The sequence below is a fragment of the Aquila chrysaetos genome, chromosome 3, assembly GCF_900496995.4.
Source record: "Aquila chrysaetos chrysaetos chromosome 3, bAquChr1.4, whole genome shotgun sequence".
NCBI lineage: Eukaryota > Metazoa > Chordata > Aves > Accipitriformes > Accipitridae > Aquila > Aquila chrysaetos.
In genome coordinates, this window is record NC_044006.1 from 591,405 (window position 1) to 600,710 (window position 9,306).

General features: G+C 55.0%; 1 protein-coding gene across 4 annotated transcripts in view; it reads left to right on the plus strand.

The window, feature by feature from the left end:
• Nucleotides 1-349, plus strand: part of CTNNBL1 (catenin beta like 1) — a 56,156-nt gene extending 55,807 nt beyond the window's left edge. For all 4 annotated transcript variants that reach the window (XM_030008705.2, XM_041122762.1, XM_041122763.1 and 1 more), the window contains one exon: nucleotides 97-349. In XM_030008705.2, coding sequence (XP_029864565.1) covers nucleotides 97-185 — 89 coding nt within the window. In that variant the 3' untranslated portion in view covers nucleotides 186-349. The remainder of the gene's footprint in view (nucleotides 1-96) is intronic.
• The last annotated feature ends 8,957 nt before the right edge of the window (nucleotides 350-9,306 follow it).

Here is a 9,306-nt window from a genome sequence, read left to right on the forward strand (position 1 = left end):
GATTTAGATTCTGCTGTGGTATCTGCAAGAGAAGTTGCCCATCGTTCATTAGTGTCTCACTCAAAGCCTGTTGTCTGTCTGCTTTCTTCCCCACAGAGTACGCAGAGAACATCGGGGATGGGAAGAACCAGGAGTTTCGGGAGAGCGAGCAGAAGCGGATCCTGGATCTGCTGGAGAATTTCTGAGGGCTTGGGGGCCAAAATCTGTGTGCCCACAAGGATGCGGCGTCTGGTTCTCCCTCCTTCTGCTGCCCTCCTCCAGCCTTGATTGCACGATAAAAGTGACGTTTCTATGAAACTGCTTCTAAATGGGATTTTGGAGATATTAAAGATAGTTTGCTTTTTTTTAATTTCTTGTTTGTTATTTAAGTAGTTTGCTGTGAGTGGGATTGCAGCTGCATACCTTGCAGTAGGGCAGCCATAAGTCAAACTGCAGTGATCAGTGTGGAACAATACAACGGTGTATGTGTTAGAGGGAGGGTAAAGAGGAAGCCCAGATAACTTGCAGACAATCTCTTGAGCTATTCCAGCCTGATACATTAATGAAAATGTACAACCCATTGTACAGACGTAAGCTGGAGAGGCTGAGGCGTTGGTATGTGTCCAGTTCAACTGTTCTTCAGTGGCAGAGGGTAACCAGGAATCAAGCGCATTAGCCATTCCTGCTAAATCTTCCCAAAGGTGAGTCAGAATTGAAGGCAAGTTTTGGCACAGGCCAGTCAGCCGTCAGCCTTCCTGAAGGGGATGTTGGAGTGAGTCTGTCCAGGTTATACTCAAAACTAAGAGGGAGGGTAAATAATCAGTGAAATGCCCAAATGCCGTTGGCTTCCTTTCGCAGTTGGCTTTAGGTCTTGGCTGTGCTTGTTCTGTAGAAAATCACTATTCTGATTCTTGAACTGGGAGGCTGGCTTTTTATAGCAGCAATAAGCTCACCAATAGAAGAGGGAAAACCCCACTCCTGCAGCCTTTTGCCGGTGCGCTGTGGGAGCTGCAGAAAGACCAAGTGATTTGCCTCTGACCGACTGACTGATTGCAGTGGAACAGACCGCAGCTCATTTTTCCGTTACCCTTCTGCGCTTGCAGTGTAATTTCAGATGTCACTGTGCCAAACCCCACCGCTTCGCCGAGCAGTGACTCCCAACTGGGACAAGAAGTAGCTGAGAATATTTTCCCGCATCCTCTTTTCTTCTGCTAAAGTTAATGACTGCCATCACAAAACATCGCGGCTCCAGCAAGCTGGGCCTTGCCTAATTTAGAGAGATTTGCATGCTGGCAGCATTCATTTTTTATCTCCAAGAAAAATGCATTGTCAGGGAAGCTTAAAGGCTTCCTTCAATCATGACTGCGTAGGCACTGCTGGCCTGGGTGCTATCAAACACTGTTATTCAGGGGATCAACATGGAAGTCGTGGTTCCAGCAGCTGCAAAAAGCTGCAAAAATACATTTTTGGTGCAGAACTTGTTTGAATTCCTCATTTCTTTCTTCTATCTTCAACCCGCTTCCTTAAAGGTTTTCTCCTTTATCTTTCAGATGTATTTAGTTTTTGCTTGAGTGTGGGAATTGTTACCTTTCCACACCACAGGCAGTGGATTCGTGGCCAAAGCTGGTCTCTGGTTTTCCTCCTGGAAGATGGTCTGTTGTTCCCTGTCTCACAGTATGCTTGTGTTTGAAAAGCTGAGGAGAAAGGGAGGGCGTGTGAGGGAGAAGGTTTGAGGCAGAACTGAAAGGGGACTTAATGAACGTGAAACAGCTTTGACTGAAAAGTAGGGGCCGCATATCTGGGAGGGGATAAAGGGCAGGGAGGATCTTGACAATAGGACTATAAACTGCCTGAGTACAAGGTAAGTTTTTTAAATCTAAATGTACTGTCTTTAATCTGATTTCACTCTGCTCGCCGCACATGTGTGCGTATGTGCGATCCTTTCAGTGCACGGTTAGTGAGCTGGTATGGGTGTGCGGGGCATGATCGCTGCTCTGAGTTGGCTCCTCTCAGATGGGGAAGACCTCCAGCGGCGTCTGACGGGAGTGAAACCCCTCTCCTGTGTTGCTGCTTCAGCTGGAGTTTTGCTTTCAGAAAGTAAATGTCTCCTCCTTTACCACTTCCATTCTAGATGCATTAGCTGGGTTACTAAATATGGAGACTGGGCTGAAAATCATTCCCTGCTTTAATGGCTGGCCGGCTCGCTTTCTGGGAGCGGTGCTGCTGGAGGGAGCTCAGGCTGCTCATAATGAATGTTCCTCTTGTATAAGACAGCTTTTCTTTGATTGTTTTTTTTCCCTTTTGTAATTTGTTAGCTCTTCAAAGCGCTTCACCAAATCCTTTAAGTCTCTGGATAGTTCACTGAAAGAATTGGTATTGAAGCAGTGGTGATTTAACATGGTGTGTACCCTGTGATTACGTGGGGTACTGCTGCTTCTGCCGGGATGAGAGCCGCTCTTAGAGTGGGTATTTGGAGCTAGAAACAAGCCCAAGCTTCAGTGACTTTCACAGTGTTGTTTCAGGGTGGTTTTCTTCTGGATTTTTGCATTTGCTCCATGTCAGTCGCTGCCACAGTGGGTTGTGCCAGTGAATGCGTCTTGGGAGCATTTGTGTCAAGGGACAGGGGGTGAAGGAACCAAAAGCTTGGCGCCAGAGCAGTGCCGTGGCGTGCGGGTTTGCTGGACTCCCGGCGCAGCGGGGAAAGGTCCCGGCGTTGCTCCGGGTGCCAGCGGTCAGTGCTGTCCCCGCTCGGGAGAAGGGTCACAACTTTGCCACCTGGAATAGAGACAACTGGTGATGGGGACTGGGGCTCAGCACCATCCTGTGAGCTGGTGTTCCCTGTGCCTGGCAGGACGGGCTGCAAAGGGGTGACTGGGACACAGGATGGCCGCTGCCGGAGCCGCTGCCGGAGTCGCTGCCCGCTCTCTGGTGGGCCACAGGAGGACCCGGTGCCTGTGCTGCGGCATGAGCCAGGACGGCACTGGGAGAGCGCAGGACACGGTGCCATCCCCTGCACTGTCCCTCGCGGTTCCCATGGCCAGCGGGGCCCTGCCGTGATGCTGCGCCGCGCCGTGCCGTGCCGCAGCCGCAGCCCTCCCCAGGCGACGGCACAGGAACCCGCTGCTGAGCGGCCAGATGGCAGCGGCAGCTCCTGCACCAGCGGGACAGCCTGGCCTAGGGAGAAGGAACACCTTGCGTGGAGTGTTTTCACTTACTTTTTTCTTCCTGAGCTGAAGGAGATACTTGCGGGGATCACAAAAAAGTCAAAATGCCCGTGCCTACCTGAGCACAGCCCAACCGTCACGTCTCTCTGTGACAGATAAAGATGTTCCAGATGTTGCTGAGGAATTAGCACAGAGCTTGTTATTGCAAGTCAGGCTTTTACAAGTCAGATGATGAATTATTCTCTCCTCCTAATTTCCAAACTCTTTCAGAGGGAGGAACCCCACTGCACAGAAGTTAGGATCCTCTGCCTGGTGGTCCCAGTGTGCCAGAGGGACTGGAAGCAGCTCCCTGCCCGGTCTGGGATGTATAAAACCCGTTATCTTGTACAAAACCCTGGTAAAGCACAAAAAAAACCATTTAGCATCACCAAGGCCTGCTGGGTGTTGGTGACCCGGGGTGCTGCGTCAAGGTCTTGCTCTCCAGCACCCCCGGCGCAGACAGGAGGTCGGAGTCCCCCGCTGCTGCCTGCGCTTCCCCTGCTCCCGGGACCGTCCCGATCCGTGGATTGGCCTCTGGGCTTGCATTGCCGCTTGTAATGCTTGTGCCTGGAGAAATCCCTGCTCCATAAATATTTTCAGCAGATAAAAAATTAAATTTGGCGAGGAGAGGGAGATGCACTGAAAGAGGGTGATGAACAATAAATCGTGATCTTGGTTTGGGCCTGTGGGAGCTGAGCTGTGCTCTCAAGAGCGGATTTTATCGGTGCGGTGCCTGGGGCAGGGAGGTTGCTTTGTGCCTCTCCTGTGGTCAGGGGACCCCTCGGCACCCGGCTCCGCCGCGCACCTGCGCCCCGACCGCGGGCCTTGCTGCCGGGAGACGCCGGATCCTCTGCCTTGGTCCTTGGGATGGGCTGGATGCCCACCTGGGCCCACTGTTATTAATTAAGATAATTATTCAGCTTAATGTGCTGCTGCAGGCCAGCTCATTTTTGCTGTAATGTTGAGCAGCACAGAAAAGCCTTGGAGGTATGAGGACGGGCGCCATGAGTCTTAGCAGCTGTGGAGAATGTCGTTATTGTAATTGGGGGAGGATTAAAGGGTTGAGCTAATAACAGATTTTTCTTAATGAAGCATTTGTAGGTTGTGGACAGTGGGGTTTGTTCCCTGGTTTAACCCCTTCTGATTTTTTTGACCCTGGGTTAAAGGTCAGGGGCAGGCAGCAGCATCACTGTTGGCTTTTGGGCTAAATGTGGTTTTTGGGAGTGGGGCGAGGGAGTGGCGCTGCTAAAACCTTCCCAAGGCAGGGATGGCCGGCGCGGCGCCGCGCCGGGGAGCAGGAGCAGAGGCCGGAGCGTGGCCCCGGCGTGGGTTTCGGGCAGGACGCGGAGCTGATGCACCCGGTGCTGCCTGCGCTCTGCCTGCTCTGCGGGGACAGGCAGAGCTGCTGCCCGTGCTCTGGGTGCCGGGCCGGGCTGCGGCGCGGAGGCAGCGGAGCGTGCGGGGAGAGAGACCAATCTTCATCGCGCCTCTCGTTGGGTCGTGTTTTCTTGTCTCTGATTGTAAACAGATTTGACTAAAGAGGTAAATTAGAAGTTAATTAGAGGGAACATGATTGATGAGGCACTCTGGTGATGGGGAGGTAGGGAACTTGCACTCTGAGAGAAGGGAGAGGGGAGGGTGTTCCGCAGCAGGACTGTCACCCTTCGCCCCCGCGTTGCCCCACGCTCCCCCTTCCCTCTGCAGCGGAGCCCCGGGACGCCGTGTCGGGGGCTCTGCTCCCCCGCGGAAGCCTGAGGGCGGCTGCGGGCAGCGGCTGCTGCAGGAGGGGATGTAAGCCCATCACCTGGGCATCTGGGCTCTGCAAGGGCACTGATCCAGGATGGGTACTGGGTGCACGAGGCTGCTGAGCACCAGCGCAGGATTTGTAAAGCAGGAGAGCAGCAAGGGACGGGGGAGATGCCGTCCCCGGTTTGCGGGGCCATCGGTTTCCTCTGTGTTCCCTGCGGGCGCTCGCCCCGGTGGGGTTTGCCCAGGCCGGGGCTGGTCTGGGCTCTGCTGGGGCTGGGGCGAATCCCGGGGAAGCCGGTGCGGGAAGAAGGTGGCAGAGGGATGGTTACACCGGCCCCGCGGTGGGTTATGGGGTGGGAGCCCTGGTGCAGGCGGCGGACGGCAGCAGGGAAGGCGTCAGATCCCAGCTGCAGAAATGCTGGTTTCCTCCCGCCGGGAGCAGCGGGAGCTGGCGGTGCTTCCCCACGGCCGCAGGAGACGGGCACCGTCCTCGACGCGTGTCTGAATCCATCTTCAGCTCCGCTCCCAGCTGAGCCTCTCTAAATGGGGAGAAATGAGTGCAAATCGTGACTGAGGAATATATCTTGACATCCTGGTAGAGAGACCCAGGCTGCACTAAATACAAAGAGACACTGTCAAAATTGGGAAACAAACCTTCAACAGCACAAATAAGTCACTTAAACTATTGATTTATTTTTTTTTTAATAATTTTCTTCTTTTAAGACCTGGGTTTCAGGGAAGGCTTTTCTTATATGGCAATAAATAATCTGGAGGGGGAAGGGATGGTTATTTTGATCTTTTTGGTCCTTAAGACAGTGATTTGGAAAGAGGGAACTGTTGCCAAAATGATTGACACCTGTGACAGCACTTCTCTCCAGTGGGAACCTGCTGGTGGGTTCTGCAAAGGAGGAAGGAGTTAATGGTCTGGAAGTGGGTATGAATCATTCTCTGAAGAAGTAATTCTTTTCAAGTAATTTTCTTCTGAATTTTATGCTTTGGATAACCTTCCCTGTGTGGCAGCTGCTCTGGGCAGAGACCCGTGACTCCCAAAGCCCCTACACACTGGGTGGAGGTTCCCACCACCTTCCCCTGTGCCGTGCCGGGACCCCCAGGGTTCCCCAGGGCGGGGGGCCGGGGGCACGGGGCTGCAGCCGTCCCCGAGCCGGGCAGGGGGACGGAGCCCCTGCACTTCCATGCCCCAGGGATGCTCTCCCCACCCGTGAGGCCCTGGTGCCTCTCCCAGCCGGGTCGTGCCGCTGGAAAGGGCTGTGCCGGTAGCGGCACGAGGAGCCCGTGGTGGTGCTGGGGTCTGAACCCAGCAGCTGGTGTGTCTGGGGCAGGGTTCCCTCTACCCAAAACCCTCTCCCAGGCCTGCCTGCCCGCCTGATTTTTTTTTTTTTTTTAATTATTATTTTTTGTTGTTACGGTGTGGTTGGGTTGTGTTTGCTCGCCTGAGCTCCCACCCCGTCGCCGCCCCTGGCTGCTTCTCTACATCGGGGGGGTTTCAAATAGACGCTGTCTCCGTGGCTCACTGCGCCCGGGATGATTTGTGGAGGAGAAGGTTGTAATGTTGGATGTCGGTAGCATTGTTTTCCTCCAGCACACGCAGACCTTTGCAAATAATCTAATAATGCAAGAATGTCAAACTTCAGCTGTGGAAGGAAATCCTTTTATACAGGGATTGTCAAGTCTCTAAACAAGTATCAGAAATGAGCTCGGTATCAATGTGGAGGGTGCTTATTCTGCCCGTCAGAGAGATGAACAACCCAATTCACTCTCTCAGGCAGTCGCGGATTTGAGCGTTGGCTCATGGACCTCAGGAGAGCTCCGTGCCCGGCCCTACAGCTCGTGGGGCTGTGGGGATGCGGGACCGGCTGCCCCGGGGGGAGCGTCGGGGGCGAGAGCGGCTGCGGGCAGGGCAGGCAGGGCCGGCAGGCAGCGAGGACCAGAGAGCAAACCTGCCGCTGTGCCCCAAAGCAGGGGGTGCTGAGCCCCAGGGTGCCCCCGCACCAACCCTTAGAAAGGTGAATTTCAAACTAATGCATGAGGCAACCCTCAGCGCCTCAGCAGCTGTGGGGCTTTTGGGGTGGTTTTTTTTTCTTCCCTGGATGCCTTAAGCTGAAGATGGAGTTGCTGGGTAGCTCTGCTGTCGAAAGAAAACACAGGGCTTGGATTGTGTCAGAACGCGCCTGAGCGGCACTCGGTTGCCAGCAGGAAGGACTGACCCGTCTCGGTTTGGTTCTGGGTGTCCCTGGGGAGTGCTGGGCCGGGGATGTGTCACCAGGGGACGGTCCCTGCGCCCCGGCCGTGGTGAGCGGATCCTCCCGGCTGCCTCGTAGAGTCTGGGTCCTCCTGGGGCCTCGGTCAGGGCGATCCCCCGGGAGGTGCCGCTGGTATGGCTGGACCCCCCCGCAACCTCTAATCCAGCTCTTCAGAGCTTCACTGCAACCTCCAGCTCCGCAGGCTCGCCTTTGCCACCCAACAGATGGGCATCCCAGGGAAAACACGCGTGCGAACCTCACGAGCTGCGATCGCGGTGGATGTGGTGCCGCCGGGGACTTTGTGGTGTCGTCGCGTGGCAACAGCCACTGGATTCCCCCCTCTTGCAGATGCCCACCCTGAGCAGAACTGACGGCAGATGCAAAATTAAACGGTAGGCAGAAAACCTGGCGCTAACGGAGATAAGGAACGTTTCATCCTTGAGAGCGAGTCCCTGGGCACGTTCGGCTGGAACAGGAGCCCTGCAAGGGAGGTGCCAGCTATTTCAGAGCAATAGCGAGCGTGCAGATAAGGGACCTCGTTACGCAGCGAGTGCCGGTGTCTATCTTGTCCGGGAGCCGCTGGCTCTGCTCTCACTTGTGTGTGCGAGCGACCTTCCCTCCTATCCCTGTCAGACACCCAGGGGTTCATCAGGGCTGCGTGGCTGCAACAGCAGACAGCATCTGCTCTGGGCCTTTTCACTGATGAATTAAAATTGAGGAGGAAAATGAAACCTTCCAAGTGCGCCCGAGACGCGCGGATGCTTGGCTCTTCCCCGTCTGCTGGGCCCCTGCACAGACCGTTTGTCCGTTTGTCATCCTGCTGCGGTGGCAGAAAATCAGCTGGAAATGGGACTTAATTCAGGCTCTGCATCTGGAGGTGTTCCCAGCTCCGAGAGGAATTTATGCTCTCTTTGCTTCCTCGTGGCATGATTTAAATATCTCTGATGATGCACTGGAAGATCCTGGCAGGTTCCAGCCCTTGAGGTGCAGTCACGCAGCCTCAGCACCCGCTGTCCCAGCCGGCTGGGGGGGGCCGTGCCGCCCCTCGTGCCGGGGGTGCGGGAGCTGGGCCTGGGACGGGGACCCCTGCCCGGGAGGGACGGGCCCCGCTGGGTGACATCTCTGGCTCCCGCTCCGGCTGCACCCGTGGGTGGGTTCTCTGCAAAGTGGGGGTGTCAGCTCTGAGGGGGCTCCCTTTGTAGATGCCGTTTCAGCGTGGGTTCATTCTGGGCCCCTCACCAACCGGTGGCAGAGGAGGGACCCCGGGCCACGCAGCAGCCACGAGACTGGACTGCCCGAACCGCGGGGCTCGCTAGTGCTTGGCCTTTGCCGCTTTTTCCTGTTGCACTTGACCCTGTACGTGAGCCCCATATTTTGGTGCACAGGTCTTTTGCCTCCACATGTGGCTCTGGGCGATCCGGCGCTTTTCCTTTGCTCAGGATCCAGCCCAGAGCTGCTCTCCAGGGGCAGCCGTATTTGCTCGCCAGCTCCCGGCCGGGGGGACCGTGCTCCGCCATCCTGGGAGCTTTCCTTCGGGAAGCCCAGAGTCCTTCCTCCCTCCTTCCCCCCACCTTTTAACTCCAGAGGAAGTAATGAACTTGGGCAGAGATCAATGCTCTGGGCTTTATTCCGACATGCGGAAAACACTGCAGCAGGTAGAACTTTTTAAAAACTATTGATTTGTAACGCAGGTATGAGGCAGTGCAGCTCCTGCAGTCGTGCGCGGGGATCTTCCCGGCCGAGCCAGGGGACCCTGCCTTGCAGGGCGGTAATGGGAAAAACACTCCTGCGCTTTCTGCTGGAGGAATCCTGCTGAGGGAAGGGCGAAGAAATACAGTTTGTGTTTTCAAGTCCAATTTAAAGAATCTCTTTGTAGCAAGCATCTGTCATCTCATGGCAGAAAACACCTGAAATAATCTGATTTTTACTGTTTATCTAGAGAGCAAATATCCTTCAGTTTGCTATGTAGTGCACAGATAATATCGTGCGAGTGAAGTCTGCATCTGTACCTTCCCTCCAGCGATGAAGCTTGGCGTTTAGGTGGAGATATACTGCCTTCGGGCTCCTTTTTACATTTTTAGACTTTTCAAAATAGGTGTATAAATCCTATAGGT